We start from the raw sequence: 26,105 nt of genomic DNA on the forward strand, positions 1-26,105 counted from the left end.
TTATTGACCTTTCTGCAGGATGGCTAAGAGACCTAGAGCAGTGGTGGAAATACCAGTCATAGTACTGTGTCTACAGTGGACCCTTCCAAGTTGGATAGGTTGCATTATAAGCTGTATCTGTGCATGGTTGCTGCAGTCAAAACCAGTTTTTCTATCACCTCAGTTCTCGCTCTACTGTAAGTGGGATTGTAAATCAGGGCTTTACTTTGGGAGGGGGTATACTGCAGTAAGCTCTGCTTGTTTTCCAACACTGAGCACACTGCTGCTAGCCCTGTGAACTCTTAGAGAAGAGGAGTAGAGTTCAGTGCGAATTTGATTTTAATAATGAAAAGGAAATGTATTGGAACAATTACAGAAAGTAATTCACAGTCAAAATGTCTAAATCATCATAGAAACCTTTCCTCTGTGTGTGCAAAATTTGCTGCCTTTAAAAAATAACAGGTCTGGTCCTCTTAAATGCACTTTCTATTACCTCTTTCTTGTGCCTGTTCTCACAGGCAGTAGCTTTTTCTTTATGACTGTCTTGCTGTGCAGGAGACCTAGATTGTATCTTCAGAGGACAAAAAGGTGAGGAAGATGCTGAGAACAGCAAGCTGCTTCTGCTGATTTAGAGTTCCCATACTGGCAGATGCTGATTATGGTACAGGGAAAAGTCCCCACGGTACTCCATAGGGGAACAAAAGGAAACGTCTGTAACCTAAGAACTGGCTTCTGCCACCCAGAGGGGAAGGGAACTGCACCAGAAAGGGAAGTAAAAGTGGGAAGTGAATGTGCAGCATCACCATGTGAAGGGTCCCTGCTTCTGGTGCCTGCTGCAGTCTCTCATTTTCTGCCAAAAGCTACAAGGCAGGTGGTGAGCACTTGGCATGAAGTTTCCTGCAGCAGCTGCAGTGTATACAGAGAGGCCAGCCTGGAGAAAGAATCACACTTCGGACAAAATGCCAAAGCATGGCACATAAAAGGATCCACAGTCACCTGCAAACTCTGATCCTTAATGGGGTGGTTTTTTGTTTGTTTGTTGTCCATCCAGTAGGGAAGATGATAGGAAGAAAAACTACAGAACTTGGCATTTAATCTAGTCTTAGGTAAACAGCTCTGCTACGTCTCTTTAACTACAGCATAAAAACATTCTGCTAGTAAAGCATATTCCATGGCCTCATAGCTGAAATCTGGACTGCCTGCAGTACTGGATATTCCCTGTAATGGGTACTGGAAGTTCAGAGGTGGGGAAGTCAAATTCAAAGGCTGAATCTTTAGATGGGGCCCAAGTTTCTTATCTATGGGGACTCTCTAGAGCCAACATTGCACAAGAAATTGGGTGCGGGTTTGCTGTGGTCACAGGAATTCATCACTCTGATGAAGCTCTTAGAGCTTCTTTGGATCGTATGTAACCTAGTCTGAGCTGAATCCTAGAAACTACTGCCAGGTTTTCAATCTTGTCCTGATTAGAGGCCAGTTGTCTCTTGAACCACAATGTGAGAAGGGAAAAAAGACCAGTTGCCAGCAGCAACTACTTAGCAGCAACCTCAAGGAACATTTGTCACTCTCTGCCATCATCTGCAGCACTTCCCTCTGCATGGACAGTAGATGAGTCTTGGTGCATTGTTGGTGAGCTGGGCCCTTTGCTCCAAGCCCAGCCTTCCCACCATCATCAGCCCAATGGCTTGAGAGAAAAGCACTCAAAGCAGGTGGACCCTGAAGAGAGATGCAACTCCTGACTGCACTGGATGTGGCAGCTGCTGGAGGCCCTCTGCCACAGTCATGGTGAGTGGTAACATTTACAGTCACTGAAAGAAGGAAAACTCTTGACCAGCTCCAACTGGCCATGTTGGGAATTCCAGACTAGGTAAGCTGTATGAGGACTGAGAGCACCACACAGTATACTGGCTTCAGAGTTAAGGTGTCATTTCCATTAGAGTAGCTCAGTCCTGTCTCTCTCTGGGACGTCACCTTTAGAAAGCATCCAAAAATCAAGTCCAGCTTCATTCTGGGAAGCAATGGCCAAAGCAGAAGAATGCTCAGTAACTGAAGGTGCCCAATCATCCTTAGGGGCAACACTGCTCCCTCCTACTGCCTGGGAAGGAGTTGAAGCAGCTGTCAGGGCTGTTCTTCTCCCTCATTGGAAACATGCCGGTAGCCGGGGGGCTGAGACTGTATGCGAAAGAGTACAGTCAAGAGGAGGATTATAAGGAGAAGGAGAATGGATCCACACACAGCTAGACCCACAAACAGTTCTGCAAGGGAGAAAACAAGTGGTCAACATGGTTATCGTCCAAGCTTTCCCCTGAAGCCATGCTCTGGTCCAGCCTGGGCTCACCTGTGTCGTGCATGCTGCTTGCTACCTGGCATTCTTGCTCCCAGTCCTGAGTAACAACAGGATCTGTGAGTTCCAAGAATCTTTGCAGTGGGCATTTATGCTGACAGCCAGGGATTGTCAGTGGGAAAGGTTCCTTCCCACTCTCGTTCCGGAAGAACATCTCCACAGAGAAGTTACTGAAAACAAAACAGAGCTATATGTTGGGGTTTTTTTTCTCCAGCTAAAGACATCCCTTCCCAAAAACTCGATGTGCACACACTTTCCTTTATTCTGGTGGTAGTTTTCTTCCTAAGAGACTGCCACTAGGAGCAAGTTGCATCCCCCTAAGGTGGAGCCTAGCCTAGGTATCTAACCCTTGAGGGGAAATCACAGCGGACATCTTTACTGCATCCCTCACCCATCATCCTCTTGGTACAGCTCAAATAAATGACATGAGGCGTATGGTGCTTGAATCTTGTTGTAGACATCTAGAGCCATCTGCAGTGCCACAAGTGTGGTGTCATGCTGAGAAAGAGGAAAAAAAAACCAAATCAGTCACCCTTACGGATGTGGCAGGGCAGCTCAGACCATACCAGCAATGGACAGGACAGTGCTGAGGGGACGTCACCTTTGTAACTTGATCTGGAAGAAAGGAGAGGAACTGTACTGCTGGAACAGAGATCTGTGATGGTGCCAGAGAAGGGGAGGAAGCGAAATACAGCCATATATATCCTGCATTGTTCTTTAAGAATTAATCTCTAGGGAGCAATTTGGGAGAGAGGCTTGACTTTCCAGTCAGTAGGCTGCTGGAAAGGGGGGGATGACTCTGTATCTACACTGCTGAAACATCACATCCGAGTAGCATCAACCCATCTACCAAATAAATACAGCAGTGGCTCCCCAAAGTCTGCCAGTCCCATCCACGAGCCTGAGCTAACAGGAACAAAGCGCAGGTTGGGAATTTTCTTCCGGGGCCCCAGAGGAATGATGACAAATCCTGCACATCCCACCCAGCCAGAGGCAAAGATGCACATCCTGATCACTGTGTGGGTCGTAGAGAAACCAGAAAGGGTTAAAACTATCACCAAGCCCCAAACCCCTGTGAGGAGGAAGAGAAGGATAAAAGCTAGCCCACCAGCTGTAACTTACCGCTGAATAGGCAAGTAGTTTGAGGTTCTGGTGGGCAGAAACATTGGCTGCTTTGGTTAGGTTTTTCCTTATGTGATCCAGCAGGACCCCTGAGGAAAGGGAACAGCTGGTAAGAGGCAAAAACTAGACAGAGCAGCATGAAGCTCCCTCCCCGGTGCACTCACCGCCTTGCAGACGAGCTTTTTCTACCCGATTGTGGATCCCAAACAGAAATTCAAAACCAAAGTCTTTTAGTTGCTTCAACTGAGTCATGACATCTGGTGTCACCCACACAGGCAAATCCATTTTGTGTGCTTGCTAGAAAGAGAAATGGAATACTCATCTGCAGGTAGAATGGATTGCAGATTAATCAGATAATGGGAGTCAGGGTGTCTGGAGTCCTGCCCATACTGCTACTGATTTCCTGTATTAAATATGCCCCTTTTCTATTTATGCTTCTGTCCTCACACTGCTGTGCTGCATACAAAGTATATATGTGGGTTTTAATGTTGTTTCAGAAACTAATAATGAGAAACATAAAGATTAAAGTCTAGGAGCTACGTTGCTGTGAAAGCACAACTGGAGCGCGGGGTTATGTCGTAACACTGAACAATAATCTTAGGGCATTTACTTTACGTATGGCTGATTCTGCCCTGCAGATGGCATGCAGTCAAAAAAAAAAAAAAAAAAGGTAAGCGAGAGAGCAGGTTTCTGGTGTACCTGCAGCACAATTTCCCCGGAGGCTCTGAGTGCCACTGAAGGATATTGGAGAAAGTTAGCAAGCGCTCTGCAGACGTAATCCTGGGACGCACCACTGACAAAGCCCAGTACTCAAACCAAGAGCACACAGAACTGGGAACCAAGAGAAGAACTTGCTTTGCAGCCAACCCATTACAAGAAAGGATTAGTTATACTGGCAGACAAACAGCAGTTGTGGTTCCCTGGCATTACTCGCAGCAATTTGCTACACCACAGCCCATTAAACTGCCAGAAGATGAGGCGGAATATCCTTAAGGACCCATTCTGTCTGAATGGTTTGGAGAAATTCCCATCAGCACCTTAGATACTTAGTTAGTTTTTCATTAATTTACAAAGAGAGTAGCTGGTATGTTCAGCTATTTCTTGGACTTTATTTTCTGCAGCCAGATGGTAGAATGAATCTACTGGCTCAGGTGAGAAAACCTCCTTCTCTTCAGGGCACTGTTAGTAAGGGTGAGAAAAAAGGAGGAAGCCCAAAGCAGCTGAAGAGACTGATCAGCCTGAGGGTGTAGTTTTGAGGGTGAAACTCCCTCAAAACGTTCTGGTTTCATTTTGGGACACTGAGCTATTCTGCAAGTTCTTGGGGATTATAGTGGTTGTCAGCTGGCCTTCTGGGCCCAATCTGCAAGCTCATTAAGTGAGTCTTGAAAATGAAGATTGGAAATTCTTTCTCTGACCAAAGGATTTTTTGCTACCGACAGAAGTTGCTTCACGGTGATCATTACAAGACAGGAAATCAAGTTAGTGATACAAAGAGCAAATTTACATAGTGCAATGCAGCGCTGGACTGGAATATTCTCAGCTTGCAGCAATTCGAGCTGCTACTTTACATAGCAAAGTGCAATTCCATGCAGATTTATCTTGTACATCCCCAAAATGGTATATACCACTGTATACCACTGCCAGCAAGCTAAGTAGCCTTGCACCTCTGTAGAACTAGCATCATACAGTGTCAAAATGCTTGGGTTTACTGCTTCTTCCACAATTAGCTAGTTTGACATGAAAGATCTTGGTAATTTACTTCATCATGCTGTATAGTTATACACAAACAAACTTCTGTGCAACAACTTTACGTCTCCTGGATATGTGACCTTTACTTGAGCGTTATCACACCACAGCTAACCCGATTTTTGATTTTGTTTAAGACTTCGTGAGATGTACTTTCAGCAAAACTCCACATGAATATAGAGTTCGGTGCCCCACCCCAGAGATTAAAAGGGTAACATCTGTCTCTAGAGTCTTTCTCTGGCAAAGGACCTTATAACAGGTCAAAAAACAGATGTGGGTGAACCCCACTTAACCTAGAAAAGCGTTATTTTCTTTTAGAGATGGCATTAACAGAAGCACAGAAAGAAAAGTGATTGATCTAAAGTAACAGGGAGGTAGAGGAAGAACCAGGAATAGTCCTAATTTAAGGTCCCAACTTAAATCATAAAGTTAACGCTCTTTCAGTTTCCAGAGATCTCATTCCTATCTTACTTAACTCGGACTCGTCCACAAAGGTCTAAAGGTTTCAGATTGCAGTCATTTTCTAGTGACTTTCAAAAGAGATATTTATTATGCAGGTGGGACTTTTTCTGGCTCTGGCACGATATATCTAAGCTACAAAGTGGGAGGTTATAGGGCACAAAAGTAGGTAATTCTTGGCACTGCCTCTAGTGAGTAGGAGCTGTTATTATCCTGAAATTAGAACATTACTGCTAACTGTAGGGTGGGAATGGTGAAAAGTTGTTTTACGGGATTTCGCAAAATAATTTTCTACCAAATCCGGTGAGACCTAAAGACCAAATTCCCGCGGCTGTAAGGTGATGGCCAAACTTACTTCACAGAACAGTGTGTCATACACACTCCAAACAGAATCGAGAGAGACATCCCGGATCCCAGTCTCATTTGCCACCATCTGCAGGAATTGCTGTAGGTATGAAAAAAGAGAAAGGCCTTCCATTTTTTAATCTCATACTGTATTACACGCACAGGTATTCCTACCCTTTTCTCAGCGCTCTGATTAGATAGAGGTGATAATACTTTAACTACAAGCCTAAGACCACCTTATCTCATGCAAACAATCACTTACCCAATTCTCTTTGGTCTTATTTATGTATTCTGCTGAGTGCCGTGTTTCATTCTGCAGCTGTTCATACCGTGGACAGGGGGTCAAAGGAAACTTCAGTAGCTGGGCAGAGACGACAAGAGCAGCTAGGTCACCGAGAACACTGAAGCACAGAGTTTGCAATCAACACGCACAGCTGTAATGAAACCCTGACTAGCGGGATGCTTCTATAAAGAGCCCCAAGTACTGCCTTCTAACATACTCCAGATCGCGTGCGGTCTGCTGAGGTGTTGCAGCTAACGTGCTGAGTGAACACAGCCCCTGAATTCCCGTCTTGTTCTGAGAACAGAAGAACCTTTGCAAGGCAGGTCCCAAGAGAAGTTCAAGACAATCTGAATTGAGACCGATGCAAAGACTTTCGGAGAAGTCAGCATAACACTCTATTTGAGTAGTTGGTACGTATCCTTGAGACTAACTTACCCTTTCCTCGGACTCAGGCACTGTATGCACAGGGATAGGCTGCCAGGAGATGTTTGGGTTGAACATCTGTTGTCCCTCTGGGGGATACAGGCCTGCCAGATTGGCCTCTGCACTCATCAGCGTCCGATCGCAGTCTGTGCTGCGGACGAAGATCTGCCAGGACAGGGACAACACACCATTAGTAACGCTACTGTAAGCGGTGATGCTCGGACGCAGGACGACGCACTCGCTGAGGAACACTGCCAAGTGCCCTGCAGCTGCTCAGGGACAACGTGAGTGGAAGTGACTGAGCCTGCTGATGTTGACCTCTGCAAAACTGGAAGGACAGACACAAAGACAATTTGGTGTGCAATACTGGAGCAGTCTGTTCTGGATAAATGGGATAGCCAGATACACTGTGCGGAGATTACAGACAGAAAGGAATATGAATATGAGGAAGAGTCAGAGAAGAGCAAGACAGAGATGCAGATAATGATGGGCACAGATAGGAAGTGCACTATATTTACAGAGCAGGACTGGGGCAAACTCCTGCGTTCAGTTCTCAGTTCTAGGAATGACCTGCTGCGCTCACGGAAAAACCCAGCTTCTCCAAGCCTCAGTTTTTCCGTCTGAGAAACGAAGACAAGAGTGATTTGACTAACAGGAGAGGAAGAAAAGAGGGAGCTGGGATTTTATTTGACCATTGTGGGCGCTTGGGATTAACGGGCTAAGACTTACCATTCCAGAGCTCAGAGAGCGAGCTCTGAGCCAAAGAGAAACGAGAAAAATACAGAAAAGTTCAGAAGGTCAAAATGGCCAAACTTCGGTATACTGGTATCTGCGTACTGAAAACACTCAGGGGAAGATTGGAGAGAAACCAGTGATAAAACAAGAGGAAGACATAGGAAATCATGAAAGAATGTGCTAGAAAACAGCATACTGAATCTGAAACAAGAAGAATAAAAAGCCAGAAAGATGAAATACAATGTCAAGATTGGGATTTTGTTTTTTAGATGTTAAATGATGAGAGAGAAACATAAGAAAAAATACAGATGCTCGCTCTGTTTAGCATTTCCCACGTGAAGTGTATCTCAAAACTTAACAGTCATGAGAAGAAAAAAAAAGTTGTCTTTTCTCTGACAATTTCTACCCACTTTTACCTCTGAACTGTGACTTGAGAACAACTGACCCTGTAGTCATTAGACAGGATTGCTTTCATCCCCAGCAAGCTCTGAAGAAATAGAAAGGAAGTATTTTAAAAGATAAGGATCTTATTCTAAAAGTGTTGAAAAAAACAATTAAGCCCTGAGTGTACATGTTTTCTTCAGCACCTTTTGCCAGGGCTCCAGCTTGTCGCTGAGTCAGGTGACAGTCATATGGTGTCACCCAGAGGCAACACTTCTTATACAAGGGAGGTTGCTCAACTCAAGCAGGGGTTCAGGCTTGGTTAGCAGAACAGCTTTTGTTTGCATATGCCTTGGTTTGTTTTTCCTTCTCAAGCAAAAGGAGGAAAACAGTTTCAGCTGGCAAAAGCTTTGTAAGAGTGAAGTATGTTTGGAAAGGAACTACTGAGGAAGGTTAAAGGATTTGTGTTTCAGCTGATGCTGGAAGTTTTGTTGACGAAGCAAATGTCAAAGAAGGGATGTAATCTGAACGAGGTATTTACTGGGGAGCGCAAAAAGGGGGGAAACAAAGACAGAAAATTGTGTGGGGATTCTCAGTTGGCTCCATCTGGTCAATCACCCGAAGCGAGCTCAGATAACTGAACCGATGCAGAGCCGGTAGTGGGACGAGGGGGTCTTGACTGCCCGCTGTCCATCCGAATGCGACAGCACGCCTCTCATTGTGACACTTGCTCATATTCCAGTTGACTCACACCTCTTTGATCCACCAGCAGCGGTATTTGGGTGGATTTTCTATTTCCTCACATTTTTTTGATCTTTCAAATTTTCCCCTGCGCTTAGCACATGGCTCCACAAGGGCTCCGTAACTTTTTACAAAAGAAACCTACCAGTTTCTCAAGAACTATTATAATAAAAGTGTGGCGACATCCTGGAGGGAGAGAGGAAAATCAATAGTTTTGGGGCACTGAAGCCGTCGATACTTTACAGGTAGAAACAAATGAGAGGGTCACTTCTGGTTAGTAACTACTGCTTATACGTACAGACTGCCATGAGAGCGTAGCTGAAGTGCACCGGGGAGGGCAGAGCAAACACGGGCCGTGTTCTTGTCAGCTGGTGTGACAAAATCCGCCCTCACGATCTCGAGGAAGGAACAAGCGCCAGCTACAACACAGCATTCCCGTTTTCCTCCCTCGACTTCAGAGCCGTCGGCTCGACCAGGCTGGTGAGCGGGGCTGTGCAGGCGGCCCCTGGCCGGACCGCCTCGGCAGCCGCAGCGGCGGCCGTGCCCAGACGCCGCCCGCCCCGTCCAGGCTCACGGCGAAGCCTGCGCTCGGCCTCCCCTTCTCCAGCTCGGCAGCCTGCGGTGGGAACGGGCTGGAAACGAGCACTTCGGCACCCGGCGCTTCCCGCAGCCCCCGCCCTCAGCTGCCGCCCGGCGCGGCGGCCCCGGGCCCGCGGGCGGCAGAGAGCGCCGTTCCCTCCCCGCGCCCCGCTGCCGGCGCGGCGGCCGGCGGCACTGACCTCCTGCCGCCGGTACGTGTCGCTGAGGAAGCCGCGGTAGCGCCGCCGCAGGGCCTGGCCCAGCTCCCACTGCTGCCGCATCCCCACCTGCAACGGCACCGGGCGTTACCGACGGCGCCGGCCCCGGCCGGCCCCTGCCCGCCGCCCGCCGCGGCCGCGCACGCACCTGCGTGAGCTGCCCGAAGCCCTGGGGCCAGGCGCCCTCCTGGAAGGGGTCCCGCGGGTAGGCCTTGATGGGCGAGCGGTCTCCGTGCCGGTACACCTGCGGGCGGCACCGCGTCACACCGGCCCGGCCCGGCGGCCCGGCCCGGCCCCCTCCCGCCGCCCCCCTTCCCTCTCACCAGCGTTACGAAGCGGAGGCTGCGGGGCCGAGCGGGCGGCGGCTGCAGGCAGAGCGCCAGGAGGAGCAGGACGGCGCCTCCCCAGCCGCACCCCGCCGGTTCGGCCGCCATGGCGCTTCACCCCCCCCACCCCGGCCGCAACGCGGAACCGAACCGCCGCCGGCCGCGGGCCCGCACGGACACAGTTTTCCTGAGCGCACCGGAAGCGCCGCGGCCGGGCCCGGGCGGCCGCCACTCCCGGCGGGGGCTGGGGACGCCCCGCCCCCCGCCCCGCCCCGCCCCGCCCCGCCGCCTCACAGCCCCCGCGCGCAGTGGCCTGGCCGGGGCGGGGCGGCCCCGGGGGCTTCACGGGATGCGCTCCCCCCGCCGCCTCGGAAGCGCCGGCTGGCGTGGGGAGGGGGCCGGGCCTCGGGCGGAGCTGCTCCCGCCTCCTGACGGGCGGAGGCGGGGCCTGGCGGCGGGGCTCAGCCCGCCGGCCCGCTGCGGGAGCGCCTGGGCCCCGTGAGGAGCCGCCTGCGGCGCGGCCGGGCCGGGCCCGCCGGGGTGACGGCGGCGTCCTGCGCTGGGCAGCTCTGCGGAGGCGTCCCCGGGGGCTTCGGGCACGCAGGTGCTGGGCGGGAAGGGGCGGGAGCGTGAGGGTTTGGCTCTGTCGGGGCGTGCGGAGCGTTGCGGCTCCTCGCGAATAAAGCCTGTACCCCCGATCTCCCCCTCAGAGGCGCGGGCGCCCGGCGGCTTCTCTGGACAGCGGAGGCGTTTCCGCAGCGTGCTGGCGTCGCCCGTCATCTCTCGGGTAAGGTCTTGGCGGGCAGAGAGCGGGGAGACGGGCTGGCATGCACAGCCCGGCCACCCCGGCTTCGTGCGTCCTTCGTCGCCTCGTCCCCTGGGCCGGCCTGAGGAGGCCTGCGTGGGGATGGAAGTGTGCTGCTGCCCCTGCGGCCCGACCCGTCGTCGTCGGGTTTTGCCCGGATTCGGCCGTTCCTGACGAAGCTCGCTGGAGTGACGTGAGCGCGTCGGGAAACTCCCGCCACCGGTTGCGCGCCTGCCGGAGCGCTGGCCGCGGGTCCCGTGGGTGCCACTGGCACGGAGGGGAAAAGTCTCAGGTGGCCAAGAGAATTTTGTGGTGTTGGGCGCTTGTCCGCACCTACCAGCGCGTAGGGACAAGTGACTACGCGGGGTCTGCAGCTTTCGCTTTTTCAGGGGAAGAAGGAAAGGCGGCTCTCGCCTTCGCGCAGGTGTGAAGCCCCGCGGCTCAAAGACCGGCTCGTACTTATGTGTGCGTTTGCTTATAGCTTTACGTGCTTGGCAGCGCTAGGAAGTTACGTGTGGCGTCTCGGAGTGCCGAATTACGAAGCAGAGGGGTTGTGTCACCGCAGGCCGGGTGCAGGCTTGGGCTGGGTAACGTGCGAAGCTCAGCTGGGTGCAGCAGCGTGTTTAATTTGCTCGGGCCTGAGTGAATGTAAACTAAAGCCGTGCCGGTTCCCCGGGAAGGCAGGAGGTTGTGCTGGTTTTTGCTGGGGAGGAGGGTTCGCCGCGGGTTGTCCCGGCAGACACCTGCTTTTCCATCGTTCTGCCGTGGTTTGGCCCCTCTCCTCGCATGAGCTGAGGAGCCGGCAGCGGCTCCGCGACGGGGTGAAGCTGCGAGCGCCAGCGGGCACGGAGCAGCGCGGGAGAAGGGCCCGCGGCTCCCGCCACCCGCAATACACGGGCAGGGTTTAGGGGCGCTCCCGTGCCGGCAGCCTCCGCCTCCCGCCGGGCCGCCAGGGGGCGGGGCCGCGGGGCGGGCGGTGCCTGCACGTGACCCGGGGCCGCGCCGCGCGTGACATCACCGCAGCTCCGCCGCGGCGTCCCGCCGGTTACAGCGCCGGGCCGCGCCGCCCCTCCCGCCGGCGGCTCGGGCACCTGCGCCACGGGGGGCGGCGGCCGCCGCCGCACATCGCCCGGGAGCCGCGGGCCGCGCCGGTAACTTTCCTCCTGGGCTCTGGCTGGGGGGGCAGCGGGGCGGGCGCCGCCGCCGCCGCCTCCTCCTCCTCGCCGCCCGCGGGGCCGGCCCGGCCGTGCCGTGTGTCCGTGACTCACGACGGGCGACGCGGACGCGCTCTCCCGCCCCGCGGCTTTCCGGGCCTGCGCCGGCCCGAGCCGCGGCAGCGCTTCCTGGGACCCGGTGCCGGCGGCCCAGCGCTGCCCGCCCGCGTGGTGCTGCCGGCCGGGCCGGGCCGGGCGGCGCTGGAAGGTGCTGGAAAGAAGGGGGGTGGCGGCGGCCCGTCCCGCCGAGCCGCCCGGGGCCTGGCGGGGGTGCAGGCCGGGCTGCCGGCGGCCCCGAGCGGCGCGTTTCTGGTGGCGGCTCCGCCAGAGCCGCCGGCCGGGGCTCCCCCCGCGCCGCGGGCGGGCCGCTGTCCTGGCGTGAGCAAGGAGCCGAGCGCCGGCGGGGCTGTGGTAGTGGCGTTGCTGCGCGGCGGGGCCTGCCGTGGCCGTGCAGTCGCGCCGTCGGAGCGGTCCCCCTGCCACAGGGGCCGGGGAATGGGCGGCAGCAGCAGGCGGGTGGAGCTAGCCAGCTAGAGCGGGTGTTTGGGGGGGGATCTCGGTTACTGGTGGCTGTGATCGTGCATCGGAAGAGCCCGGATCTCTGTTTGCTGTCTCCGAGATGCTGTCAGGTGCAGCATGGAGATGTTTACTTGCCTTGTGGTAACTTGTTAGCTTTCCTCTTCCCTTCTCTCCTCAGCTCAGCTCTGCGTTTCTCTATCTCACTCACCTGTTGCATCCTGTCAGCCCAGATCGTGAGCTTTCTGGGACACAAGCTTGTCTGCGCAGCTATCAGTTTGCAGGGTGCTGTTAAAAGGTAACTTTCCTTACGTTGGTGATGACTCTTCGTCGTGCCACTTCACTGCCTCTCGTTGTGCTAAGGTCCACGGATCTGTCACAATAGGTATTTCGTTATGGGACAGAAGGAAACCTTGGATCACTGGTGAAAGAGAAATACTTTATCTCCTGAAATTTCCTCCCCTCCCTTTTATTTTTCCTAAAGGCACAGCTGGGCCCTTCACTGCAAGGCTTTTTTTGAGGGAGTCTCCAACACTGAGTCACATTTCTGACTAACCATTTGGATCGTTGCATGTCAGCCAGTTTCTGGCTATGACTGCAGGTTATGTTTGTAGGGAAGAGTCCTCTTGGCTCAGCTGCTTGTTCCAAGTTACATGGAGTATCTGGTGTTCCCCAGGTGTCAGGGAGAAGGCTATACCTGAGGACAGACGGGAGAAAAAGGAAAAGCTGTTTTTTACTTTCTTTAGTGAGTGGTGGGCTTGGTTTGCAGAGTACATGAGTCTTACTCAAGACATAAGCCCCCTGCTGAGGTAGAAACAAAAAAATGTCTTTATCTTTTAGTTACGGAAGCAAATGCGGTTTGAAAATTTCAGCCAAGTGTTGCTGAGCTCAGCCCTTCTTTCCACAACCCAAAGAAAAGAGGGCATTGGCTGCGGTACGCATTTTGCCAGGACCGGATGAAGTTTGCCCTTGCTGCACTTCTCTGCCATCACACCTGTGGCACATTCGCCATGAGATTACTGCTGCTGCAAGACTTGCGAGGGCAGACGGACCGTGCGGCTTCCTGCTGTAACCTGTTTTTGAAATCTAGCACTGAGTTCAGTGATATTTCTTTCTCATACGTGCATATGCCCATGCATCCTTCTTCATATGGGAAGGTCAGCTTTTGCAGGAGAAAAGCAGGGGTGAAAATAATTAACAACCTCCTCCCTCCCCCCCCCCCCCCAAAAAAAAAAAAAAAAAAAAAAATGTGGGGGGAATAAACCCAAACCGGCCTCAGGGAGGACAGAACATGGGTTGTTGCGGAGCTGCTCAGGAGTTCTGTAGCTGCCGGAGGAAACCTGCAGCTATGTGTATTGTGAAGGGATGCAAGGAGAAGTACCGTAGCAGGGGCTATATATATAAATTGCCTAATCTAAAAAAATAAGAAACGGGAGACTTTATCGCAGAATGAGTGTGTCCTGGCTGTGTGCCTTGGGTTACTGTCATCAGTTGTTTCCAGTTACTGCTGCCGCAGCTCTCGGCGCCTTGTCAGCATGTTTCCTTTACCAGCTGGCTGTGGAGCGAGGAGGCGGGCAGAGGGTGTGCAGAAGAACAGGCATGCAGCCCTACGAGTACAGACCGTGAGTTTGCTGCCTTCTGATCTCACACCTGCCGGAAGAGTCGTGTTCCCAGTGTGTTAAAGTGCAGTTGATTGCTACGACTTTTTTTTTTTCCCAAGAAAGATGCTTTCTCTAGGATTAGTCCTCACAACTCGGTGCACTCATTCTGTGGTAAACAGAAGGGTGAATTTTTTGCTGTTGTTAAATGTTTGATCCAGTGGTGATGGTCTCAGACCTCAAAAGTCATGTCTCTTGTAATTAGATCTGGTCTGTGATTGTATGGCTGTCAAGATTGCCAGTTTTAAAAATGACAAGTTTTGAATTCAAAGGTCTTTAACTGTTGCTGTTTTTCAGAAATTGTGTTCCCATCTGCCCAAGGAAGAGTATAGAATATAATGTGCTTTGTCTTGAATGTGTTGAAGGGTGATTCCGCTTTCTGCTCTGGAAGCAGCTGCTGTGAAAGTCTCATTGTTGCAGATGTGTGGGTCTTGGCGTGTTGAATAGGAAAGCTTATCAGACTGTATGTTGCTCTCCCTCTCCCCCACCCCCAAAGTCATAAGAGTCACAGGCCTGACAATCTCGGAGAAAAATCAATGTTTCAGAGCTGAGGTGAAACCTGTCATAGGTGTCCTTGCCCATGGCAGGGGGGTTGGAACTAGATGATCTTTAAGGTCTGTTCCAACCCAAACCGTTCTATGATTCTATACAAAGATATCTCCTTTGATTGGGAGAAAATGTTCTGCTGGTCTGCTGCAGGATATGTTACCTTGTTTTCCTCACAGCCTAATAATTTAGGAAGGCAGAATCCCATTCTCTTGGCTGTGGAAACTGTTTCGGTGGGAAGGAACTTCATCTTAGGAGGGAATTCGGGGGACTGTTTCCTGCTGACAGGTACAGGTCTGCATTTAGGCTGCAAACAGGTTGAACTTGGTGATTAGATCATACTTCTGCTAATGTGCAAGCAGAACATTTGACTTAGCATTTTTGTTGCGGTTACTGCAGGTAGAAGCTGTACTGTAGTCAGTTTGGGTTTGAGAGATGTGTATAATACTGTTAAACTAGATGAGGCTGTCCGTCTTCTGGCAGATCTCGGAAATTTCTCTATTAGAAGTGGTACGAGGGGTGGCTTTAGCAGTCCTGTGTGGTTTTTGTTCTGTGACTTCCTGCTCATGACAAAATACTTTTTTTTCCATTTTTGGAGCATAAACAAATTCCTTTCTTGTGTCCTCACTAAAAAGGAGGCACCCCTGGAGCCAGTGTAGCTTGCACTTTTAGATCTGGAGATCTCAAAACCAGATTTCCTGTAAAGTAAAATTACTTGCTTTATTGAGTGTCAAAAAGCAAATGTTACAGTGATACACTTCATTTCAGTATAATTTCATAAATCGCTTTGGAGTATGCACTGTCAAGCTTTTTAGTATCGTATTTGGGAGGGCGAAGGCTAATCAGGGTAGAGCACAGAGGAGAGCACTGCAGACCTTCCAGTATGTTTAAGGGAGGGGAAAAGATAAATGTTTATTTAGTGGGAAGTTGATGAAGAAATGAAGAGGACAATGTTAGAGACTGAGAAGTCTAATTCTTGTTTTGAACAGGCCAAAACTAGTGTCTGTAGGGTTAAGTAGAAGAACTATCTTGTGGGATGTGAGGATTGAAGCAATTTAAAAGCCTTGCTGCAGAGTCGGGTTGTATTGTGTACGCATAGAAACCTCTCTGAGATGTAAATAAAAGATGTTGGGTTAGTATCAGACTGATTGCTAAAGCGGATGACTGACAAGAGAGTAGGTGTCTCCTGGCATGTAAGGCTTTCTAGTTTGTTTTCAGGTTTTTAAAAAAATATTGGCAAATAGACTTGTAGAATTTCTTGAAACGAACCGGGCATGGAAGTTGTATCCTCTCTCCCTCCAGGGAGAGGGGCAGTCTTGGCCCGCTGGTCCTACCGCAGCTGTGAAACGAACAAGGTTCATTGGTGTAAATCAAGGCTTCCCACTTGCTGATTTAAATCATGATTGAAGTTGGTGATTTAAATAATTCATTTAAGCTTTGTTTTGTGTTTGATACTTTCTTAAAAGGAAGGTTTATTCTAATTGGTTAGGCTCATCTATTACTACTTCTTGTTAAACAGGGCGATACAGTGTATTTACGTACACCCATTTATGCTATTATATCACAGTAAATGTTTACATTAGAAAATAGTCATTTGTATCTACTAGGTGAATGATTTCTTTCCTCGTGACTTGTACAAAACTGTAGTTGAATAAAAAGGTCAAATTAAATATGCAATTTTTTAATAATTAGACTATAATCACGCACTGGATACATGAGAGAAAACATGCTTGCTGGAGTGTGTGCTATCGCAGAATCACTAAGGTTGGAAAAGACCTGTAAGATCATCAAGTCCAACCATCAACCAACACCACCATGCCCATTAAACTATGTCCCACAATGCCTCGTCCACACGTTCCTTGAACACCTCCAGGGATGGTGACTCCACCACTTCCCTGGGCAGCTTATTCCAGTGTCTCACCACTCTATTAAAACTGAGTTATTTTAACAGGGAGTGTTCTCTGTACTTGGCAAAATGAACTGGTTGTTTTTGGTCATTGTGTCCTTCCAGATCTTAGACGGAGCATAACTCATCCTGCCTTGTCATGTTTTTACTCAGATTGGAAGAGAGAAACGCCTTCCCCCCCATTTTATGCTGCCTCCCCAACTTTGAGTTAACTGAACTAATTTAGTAAGTGAATTGAAGAAACTAATCTTTCTGCCTTTTTAAGAAAAATTTCTTTGGTACTTCAATGGATTCTGATTCTGCAGACTTAGTGACTTTCTTGAGTGTAGGAATTACGCTCTTTAAACATTCTCCAGCAACCATGTGCTGCTTGGATAGGGTGTGTGTTTATTTGTTTAAGTGATTGTTTTAGGCTTTGTCATAAATCGTCAGTAACTTAGAAAATAAATTGAATAAGTGTAATCTTGAAAAATGTGTGTAAAATCCATTTAAAGGAAAATGTTTGGAATTTAAGTAGTCTTTCTAGGGCCCTTATGAAACGAGGGCAAAGAGGCAGGCTTCTGCAACAGCTCCGTAGTGTATCTCGGTTGCCAGGGACATACGTGTAGAAATGTGCCAGCCCCCAAAGGACTCCGCATGCCATGCCAGTGAATTTTCCTGGAGGATTTGACACAGTCAGCCTGTTGGATGTGTATGTATAGTGGCTTCTTGCGCACCTACCAGCAGGCACCCACGTGCAAATGTTTGTGGGCATGTGGAGTTGCGTTGGAACAGCCTTTGGGACTTGCTTTGACAGTGCTTGCCCTGACATGCATGCACACATGTACACACACAGAGTCCTGTGGCCAGCCCTGCTCACCAGCGTGCTTTGGCTTGCACGAGTACTGCCACCGAGGCAGGGCGGCTCAGCCAGCTGCACGCTGCCAGGGTAGAAGGAGAAGCTGTCACCTTGCCTTCAAATACCAACTTGGTGATTCTGGTCTTCCAGCTGACTGCTTCCCACCCTTGGTTGTGGTCTGTGTGAGAGGAATGACATTCTGGTTTCTGTGAAAGGGTCACGAAGAAGTTCAAAAGATGGCTTCTGTGTTTACAGCTGGTGAGGGGGACAGATTCTCAGGCATCTGCGGGTCTGGGCAGGAAGACCTAAGGGTATGATTTAAGGTTCATACAGCATGCAGCCAGGCAAGGTTGCACTGCTAGGCCTTTAAGGAAGGTGTTAGACTCCCTTCCTTAGCAAAGGAAGAGGGAACTTCTGTTGTGAGGAGTGTTTTGAAATGTAAAATACTGATAAGCATAGATCATATAATGTAGCTTCTGTTACCTAGGCGTGTCTGAGAAGAGGGGACTTAACTTTCTGCGCTATATGGGACTGAAGAAAAATTTTCCCTTGGTCTCCATAAAGCTCCCAAGTTGCTGTTTATTTTCCTAGAAATAGAACGGGAGTGGAGAAAGCAGAAACCTTTGCCTGAAGAAAACATGAATTTTCTCCCTATCACCTGTACTTTAGGGCATTTTCTATCATGCTGCTTTTAAGCAGCAGGCTGGGGGTGAAGACTGAAGGAAAAAGAAGAAGAGACTGCAGACTTTGTCCTCCCTTGGGTTATCTCCAACTGCTACTCCCTGATACTTGCTCTGGGTGGTATCTTTAGCAGTGTCCCAGAATCGGTGGGCCATCTCCACTCTTCTCCCTTGATACAAGGATAAAAATAAGAAATCCAGCCACTTGTTGGCTTAGCCCCATTGCCCGCTCCCACACACTCGTGCACGCGTTCGCATTTGCTAGCACTGGTCTTGGGTTCACAATTATTTCTGAGAAGTCGGGTGATACGAGCTCTCTGACAGCGTAACGTTTGCTTGCTTGCTTCATGCAGACGCTGCCGGAGCGGCAGTCATGCAGAACCACTGGCTCCTGGTTCGTCCGTGGGTCGTGTGTGATGGCTTCCTTCTCCTCGTGGCAGGGGTTGCACTGGAGTTGGGAACAGAGTGGGCTCCTTGCAGCACGTTGCTTGTGACAAACCCTGACAATCTGATGGTTAATGTTCTTTCGCTTTTTTCCCTTCGAGCCTTCGTGCAGACTTTCAGTCTATTCTGGGCTACATTATTTGGGCAATAGAAAAGCATTTGTCCGTTAGCACCTCCAATCTCTTTGTGCCTTGTTAGGGTTCTTTCTGGGTGGATGAGGGTGAGGCCTCCTGGGCACTCGGAGATAACCTGCGAGGAGAGTCGGTGGCTCTGGTTTCCCATCTGGTGGGTGTGCCGTGAGTGCAGCCATTTCACTGGCTGGTGTTTGAGCGGTGGACTCTGTCCGGCTCTGGACTGTTTTCCAGCTGAGTATTTGTGGTGATGTCAGGCAGTGTGAGAAGGGAACATGACTTGGCAGGACAAAGTCTGCAGAAAGTTCAGCTCCACATTTGGCCAAGAGCCTCGGAGGGAATGAGATCTACACACACATTCTGCTACACAGCCTGTCACACGCCCTCTCACATGCTCCCTTCCTGTCACACAGATCCTCTTTCTCTCGTTTTCAGACCTTTAACCCTTCCTTCTTAGCTTCCACCCTGTGGGTTTATAAAAAACAGAAAGATCCCTCCTCCTTATTTTGCTGTTATTGTACCTTCTAAGTATTTAGTTGCAATGACCCCCAAAGCAGACATAGACGATACGGGCCAGGATCCAGAATAGTAAAATCAAAAGCGGGGCAGGTTTACTTTGCAATAGGGCTCTTAATTGTCCTTTATTCTGACCTGCACCCCTGTGCCAGTCTTCACTGTGTTTCTTGGCAGCTCTTCTGATCTCTGTTCTTGCTCTGCTCCAGTCTCCTGGCCAATCTAGGTTTGGATACGTACATCTGCTGCAGGGTGGGAACCCTTGCCTTTCTTCTCCCGTTCCTCTAAGAGCAGTGTTAGCAAAACCTGCCAAAATATATCCCTGGTAATGGATGAGTGGGAAATAGACTAACAGTCAAGCTTACTTTGAAGCAATTTCAAACTCTATTCCAGTATACCTCTGATGTGTTCTTTATATGGGTATTTCTGTAGTACTGTAACTTCTTCCTGACCTCTGTGCTACATCTAGGGATGATATTTCTATGAATGGGAATCGGTACTTTTCCCCCACTGCCCTTAAGGGAATCTTAATGAGTTTCCTGCCTGTTTTGCAATCCAGTACTGTATTTCTGTTTTGCCTGTGAGTGGTAGTATTTGTTTTGATGCTTTTAGGTGGGATGGTGCTTGGATACTAAGTGCTACGTAGATACATAATAAAAAGGCAGTTTCCCAGAAACAATCCTGTTGCAGTTATGGTGATATGCAGCATGTTGATGAAAGTACGCTTGGGGTGGGAGGAAAGGAGGAAATCGGAAAAATGAACAAACAATTGTACTGTAAACAGCCCTCTCCTTTATTCTGTTCTTTCCTCTTTTGCCTTGTATTCTTCGTGTTCTTTTATTTCATAGCTGTTAGAGGATGGAGAAGACCAGTTTGAAAGAGAAGGTGGTCTGGACAAGGGTCTAGGAGTTGAGGGCTTTTAAGTTCTCTTCCTGTGATACCTCCTACAGCTTTACTTGTCCTTGGTCATCTTGTCTTCCTGGTAAAATATTGCAGCTGCTGCTTCTGCTTTTTACTGCTGTTACCTGTTTTAGCAGTAGTTCAGTGCTGACAGTGGATTGGGCTGTCTTCCTGTTCAGAGGAGTCAGCAGCAGTTGGGGATGCTGATGTTGAAGAGATGGGCTGAGACAGCCTGGGGAGCTGAGCAGATTTCCCTTTCGTGATGCTAGCTGATAAAGGCACTCGGCTAGAATAGGTATGGGTCATGAAATGTTATTCCCTGACTGCATAGTTTTCTGGAGATTTTTAAGGAAGCAATCAGGTAAACAGTGTGTTGTGGGATTATTTATCATTAGCATTTTCTACATGCAGAAAAAAGACCTGCAGTGCTCTTTTCTAGGCATAATCTAGTTGGTTCTCTTATTGCTTATGGACTAGGTTTAACTCTTCCCTGGAATCTTGGCTATCAGGATGTTGTTTTGGGTATTCATTCTTGCTGCTTTTCTTTTTTTTTTATGTTCTGATCTTTGGAGATGGCATTGGGATGACATCTCAAATCCACCATGAGTCAGACTTGTGTTCCCTGAAGAAGGGCTGTAACATCTGTGGGGTTGAGGGTCGTAAAGGAGGAATGTAGGATCCAAGGTAGAGTTTTCTTTTGTTCTGTAATGTGCTGCCCCTGTGGAAGTCCACAATGGTTCGAGAGAGGCTTCTCTAACTTTTTTCTTTTTTTTTTTTCCTTTCACTTCCTTTCAAGCCCCATTCTAAAAAAAAAAAAAAAAACAGCTTTTTGAACCTAGCTGGTTGTTGCCATTACCTCTGGTCTGGATGACACTGTGTGTTTCCTGTCTCTTTTAAACCCCATTCTCTGGGAAGACTAAGGAAGCTCTGGGTCTTAAAACTGTTGATTCAAAGAATGGCTGGCTGTTATGTTTTGGATAGCTATGTATAATGGTGTAGAACAAGGTATTGATGGCTGAGTAAAGCTAGAGAAGGAATCCAGAAAGAAATGGAGTCTGTGGGCATGTTTTCCCTGCTGCCATGCAGCGGCATTTATAAGGAAACTAAGGTGGTGGGGTCAGATCTCATTTTCAGCCTTCAAGTAGGACGTGATAAGCTGTCACTGCACGTAGGATGTGTAAGAACCGGTCAGCAGCAGGAGTAATGAGCTGCAAACATCTCAACTTTGAGTTTTCCAAAGCAGGGTCTTGCTAGTTAGCAGGTTATTTTGCAGTAGGAATTTTTCTAGGTTGCTTGAACACTTTTCACGTTTGATTTTATTCTTTTTTTGTGTGTGTGTGTGTCTGGTGGTGTGGTCAGAAGTGCGGAAGAATTACACCATTAGCTAATACAGAGGCCCTAGGAAGAAAAACAAACATGCAAACCAAAACCACCTTTGCAGAGATACATTTAGATGTGCAAGGGAAAAAAAGACTTGCTGGTAGGATAGCTTAATTTGCTTGGGGAAATTGTGAGTGGTACTGGCAAAAGAATGCTGTTGCTGTTTTAAAATGAGTTTCCATAGGGAGAGTTTGCTATTATAGCTGATGCTGACAAACACATTCTGTAGACAAGGCTCCAGGCTGCATCCCCTCCCTTCCCCTTCTTCCCAAGGAGTGGCAGAGAGCTGCCCTTTGCTCCTCTGTCAGTAGGAGGGGGCAGCTGCTCTGCTTTGTGTGTTTCATCCTCCTGGGAGGAGCACAGATGGGATTTTTCCTGTTGGAAGCCCCTGTCAAAGCCTCAGTTGTGCTTCCTGCCATCTGAAGGTCGGTGCTGATAGCGGTGTCGAGCTGTTGATGAGCTGGATTCGCAGCCAGACACGGGGGATTATTGCAGTTCAGCTACAAACGGCAAGTTCTGTTCGTGTTCATCCCCGCGGGTGCTGCACAAGTTGGTGTGGCTCCAAAGTGGCGGTGCTCTGTCTGCTCCCCGTGTTGGGACACTGGCTTCACAGCTCATCTGGCCAGACAGAGCTGAGAAAGGATGACTTGTCATTTTACAAGACAGCCTGGAGGGGAGGGGAAGGTGCAGGGATGCTGCTAATGTAACATCTTCCTTGCTGTAACCCAGCGCGTGCTCTAGTTTTTGTTATTCCTGAGGTGGTTATCCTCTAGGTTAGCCAGAAGCTTGAAAGCTGAGGTGACGGTAGAAAGTCCAGAAGGGGTAGAAGGGATGGGAGCTTTGTTACCCCAATCTAGCTTGTGCCCTTCTCCAGAGTTCAAGGCAACTTGTGTCCATGGCAGGAATTTCATGGCAGCAAGGTGGCCACATCACTCCTGACACCACTTGTTATTCATTTCCAGTTCATTAACCAGGGAAAAGTCTATCCTCTCTTACCATCGTTACCTCCCTCCCTGCCTCTTTTTCTCTCCCTTTGTCAGAAGGACTGATACTTCCGTGCAAACAGGAAGAGAGGCGAGAGCAGCCCTGTGCGCAGCGTGAATGAACTCCAGTAGCCTCATCTCCTTTCTCCTCCTTTCAGTTGCAGGACCGAGGGCATCTGGCAGTTGGGAGAGAGGGAGGGAGGGAGGGAACAAAGGCACAGCCCGTTTCAGGATTTTACCCACCCTAAAGCAGTCACACGTATGCTCTCTTTTCCTCTCGCTCCTTGTGTTGACAGGGCACTCTTTGATCAGGCAGAAACCAAGAGGTGAAGTCAAGGGCAAAACCAAAACCTCAGCCTTTGACAGGCAAGGAATAACGAGAGGCAGGTGAGCGGGGAGGGAGCATCTCCTGCCGGATGAGGCACATGAGCAAGAGGGCTGACTTCTTGCAAAACACTTACTCGTGGGGTGAGGAATTCCTTTACAGAGCTTGTAGGTCCTTGGGTGGGACTGGAGTCAGCGCATTCTGTCTTCATCTGATGTACAATTTGGGAAGCCCCGTTCCCAACATCGGGGGATCCACAGGCTGTGTAGGAAAGAAACATCCTGTGCTCTGAAGATCATAGCCAAGGAGTGAGTTTGGTTGGGTTTTTTTAATGTGGAGCAAAGCAAAAGTACTTTGGGCCAATTCTGCCCTGAATTACTGCATTCTGTTTGGTAGTACGTTGTGCCTTAGGATCCTAATTCACCTTGCTAACTGATTTGTTCAATGGGGAGAGACTTCTTTTTTGCTTCAGTCCTATATTCCTTCCTACCTGAGGTAGGGTGGAACAGCAATTTCTGTTGCTGCCATTGTTTGTTTATAATAGCATATTCTGTGGGTCAAGAGCATCTAAGTTGTATTAGGTTCCGATTCAGAAATGTCTGCAGACCTCTTTGCATTTCTGTTGTAATATAACATCTAATTTTGGAAGGAAAATTACGGAGACAGCTACAAGGTAGTACCAAGTTCCTTGGGGAGGTTTGTGAAAATACTCCGGCTGCTACACCAGAGATGGTATTAAGAGCAGCATTAGGTCACAAAATACTCTTTACTCCTTATGAAAAGATTGGAACACTGGCGTTTCCTAAGGGGCTTAGTTCTGTGCTGGTTCTGTAGGGTCCTGTGAAATCTCAGTCCAACAGTTGTTTTTTTTTTTTTTTCCTCTTGGACATTGAGATCTGCAACCAGCTTTTCATACCCGAGGTAGCATCACCACTGTGTGAGTTGTTGTGCATTTAGATTTCAGCGGAGACCCCTATACACTGTTGTGAGCCCAGCTTTCAGAGGTAGATTCAGATTGGCACTTGTATTGCATGTCAGAACACGTTTAGAAGCCAAAATGCCAAATGATATCCCTGCTTTAGATACCTGTTCTGAAGGATAGCCCTTCCTATCAGATGCATTTGTTCGGCAACAGCCTGTTAGGCCCGTGCACAAAGGCATAGTCCTTTTGACACGCAGCTATGTGATGCGTGAGCACGCTCATGTTAACCTATGTATACAAATGTAAGGTCTCTTCTGCTGATGCTGACGTGCTGCAGAGTACGCGCTTGTGATTCATTACAGAACTGAAACAAAACCATATATTTTTCCCTTGGCAGAAGGCTGTAAGATTTTGTAATTTACAAGACCAGGATTCTGACCAGTAAATCCTGTTTTGAACAATCCCAAAGACTTGTGGAGACTTCCTAAAGAGCTGCTGTTTCCTCTGAACATCCAGTATTTGGAGGTAAAGGACTCATTGTGCTATTCCTCTGATTATTCCTGCACTCCACAGTACAGTTTCTTTAGAGTTGTACTTGCATCTGGTCTGGTTCCTGATCCTTAAACTTCTCACACAAAGCACCAAACAGGGAGTACCAGGGAGAGGACAGACCTGTTGAGCAGAAGTGTCACAGTAACTGCATCTGGCTCATTTGGTTTCTTTAGCACTGGCAGCACAGCACCTATCTCCTTACTTGTCCTCAATGAATGTGGGACAGAAACTAGGCATACTCTGTAGCTTTGTGTCTGTTGATGACGGGTCAGATCAAAGACTTCCAGAAGAGTGCATAAGTGATGAGAAGAGACCGTTGCTGGAGGAAGTGACAAACGTTTCTGGCACTTAGCATGAGGTGCAAGAGCCAGGGCTGCCACCTCTAGTCCCTGTTAACAGTACTTTGTGTTGCGAGAGTGCTGATCTTGAGACCGTCGGTATCGGAGTTTTTCCGTTGTCTGAGAAAAGAAGGGGAGAGGGAAGAAATGGAGTAGGACGAGGCTGGTGGCGACACATTTCAGAAGTGTTTAGTGTCTTATTTGAGACATGGGTGGCAAGGGCTGGCAGAAAATTGTTTCCCTTAGCCTTTCATCTGTATGTGCTTCCTCACTGGAGTATGTCTGCTCATCAGGTTCCTCTGTTCTAGACACTGCGTTAGAGAGACGCGATTGCTTCATCTTTTGTCACTTGGCCAGTCCTGGTTTCTAAAACTGACAGAGTTGAGACAGACAGTGGGAGGCAGCACAGCAGAAAATGTCAAGAAGACAGCGTTCCCTCTTACACTTAACGGCTTGCATCACCCTTCTACATTTTTAGTTGAAGTGGTGGTACAAACTGGAAGATACGAACCTTTAATAACGTGATTATTAGTACAAAACTCAACAAGGTATTTAGTCATTTGAAAACAATTCTCGTGTATTTCTATGAAAACTAACTCCCTGGCCTAGTCATACAGCCTCTCGCTTGTGTGCCTGTGGGGAAAATGCTAGTTTAGGTTTCTTTACCTAGCACCAGAGTGCTGCTGTTTGTAGTTAGGTCATTTTTCCACAGCCTGCAACTCTTACTGGATCTACAAAACTAAAAAATGCTGTGTCTTGGGAGCAGAGAAGACAAGAGGCCTCTCTTGTCTGGCCCATTCTGTTTTGGGAAGGCTGGAGGCTGGTGCACGAAGTAGGAACGTGTGGGTTGGTTTTACAGCACGAAGCTAGTGGCCGATAGGCCTTACCCCTTGCCATGTCCTGGGTGCGCACACGGATTTATACTCCCCTCCCTGTCGGTAGCCGCAGACTTCTAAGACATTGCCAGGAAGTCTGCAGTCTCTTAGAAACTCCCCTTCGGGCTCCAGATGTCCTGCTGACAGCAAGTTTCGCTCTTGCAATGTCAGTCATGGTCATGCAGATGACACAGTTTTGAAATCCATCAGGCTGTGTGCTCTCTTCTTTTTTGCTTTCCGGAATACATTGCAGTTGTGGCTGGGATGCAACAAGACTGGGTCACTGAACTGGAGGCAGTGGGGGCCTCAGCGCTGTCACTCAGTCCCTCAGCTGGGGGATCAAACCCTTCCTTTGAAAAATTACTGCGGTACTGCTGCTGGTGATTCATTCTGCACAGTAATTAATGTTTGAGTGAGTCTTTTGCGTGGTTTAAAGGAATGTGGAGATGCACGGAGGCAGTAGGCTTAGCTTGCTTCTTTCATGCCCAAACATGTCCAGAGACATCTGATATCGGCATCAGTGAGGAGCTTACATGGGACCAGGAATACGAGTTGGGTTTGGGTTTGTTTCAGTGAAGTTCTTGTCTCTGTGTGATGCTCTGTGCCACAAGGTTTTTAGTTGCTGCAGGATTTACTGTGGAGACTTTTTTTTTTCTTTTAAAGTTGATTGTGATAGCCACGTTGTTCCTTTGAGGACTGAGTCTCTTTGAACTGATTGCAGATCACATCAGTTAGGTTGTAGTCTCCCACAATAGGACTACTTCCTTTCTATGGCTTTGAGTTTCATATTTGTTGCCACTGCTCTTATCCTAAATAGTCCGTTTCTCCAGCGATTCAGTGGCTGCATGCACCAAAGGGGAGGGAACTCTGAATTCCTTATACAGTCTGAGGCTGTGTT

The 26,105-nt window shown here is 49.2% G+C and overlaps 2 protein-coding genes across 3 annotated transcripts in view; one reads left to right on the plus strand and one right to left on the minus strand.

The window, feature by feature from the left end:
* Nucleotides 1-368: 368 nt before the first annotated feature.
* Nucleotides 369-9,789, minus strand: ACP2 (acid phosphatase 2, lysosomal). The gene is made up of 11 exons (XM_059819927.1): nt 9,679-9,789; nt 9,504-9,599; nt 9,338-9,424; nt 6,714-6,866; nt 6,258-6,356; nt 6,006-6,095; nt 3,610-3,742; nt 3,446-3,534; nt 2,715-2,821; nt 2,318-2,493; nt 369-2,234 (listed from the first exon to the last, which is right to left on the minus strand). Exons 1-11 carry the CDS (start codon nt 9,787-9,789, stop codon nt 2,098-2,100), a joined length of 1,278 nt encoding a protein of 425 aa, XP_059675910.1. The 3' UTR covers nt 369-2,097.
* Nucleotides 9,790-10,444: 655 nt separating this feature from the next.
* NR1H3 (nuclear receptor subfamily 1 group H member 3) overlaps nt 10,445-26,105 on the plus strand; it is a 29,526-nt gene continuing 13,865 nt past the window's right edge. Inside the window, exon 1 of one of the 2 annotated variants that reach the window (XM_059819600.1) lies at nt 10,445-10,468. The gene's annotated coding sequence lies outside the window, so the exon portion shown is untranslated. Of the gene's footprint in view, nt 10,469-12,388; nt 12,515-26,105 lie in introns of those variants that run through there. The other variant, XM_059819601.1, reaches the window with a different exon arrangement.

This window comes from Gavia stellata, chromosome 7 (assembly GCF_030936135.1).
Source record: "Gavia stellata isolate bGavSte3 chromosome 7, bGavSte3.hap2, whole genome shotgun sequence".
NCBI lineage: Eukaryota > Metazoa > Chordata > Aves > Gaviiformes > Gaviidae > Gavia > Gavia stellata.

What these genes read in the sequence shown, in the direction of transcription:
- ACP2 (XM_059819927.1), bottom strand. Translation starts at nt 9,789, where the DNA reads ATGGCGGCCGAACCGGCGGGGTGCGGCTGGGGAGGCGCCGTCCTGCTC. An exon ending in GCTTCGGGCAGCTCACGCAG is followed by an intron (nt 9,425 to 9,503) that starts GTGCGTGCGCGG and finishes GTGCCGTTGCAG; the next exon opens with GTGGGGATGCGGCAGCAGTG. An exon ending in AACTACTTGCCTATTCAGCG is followed by an intron (nt 2,822 to 3,445) that starts GTAAGTTACAGC and finishes CCTCTTTCTCAG; the next exon opens with CATGACACCACACTTGTGGC.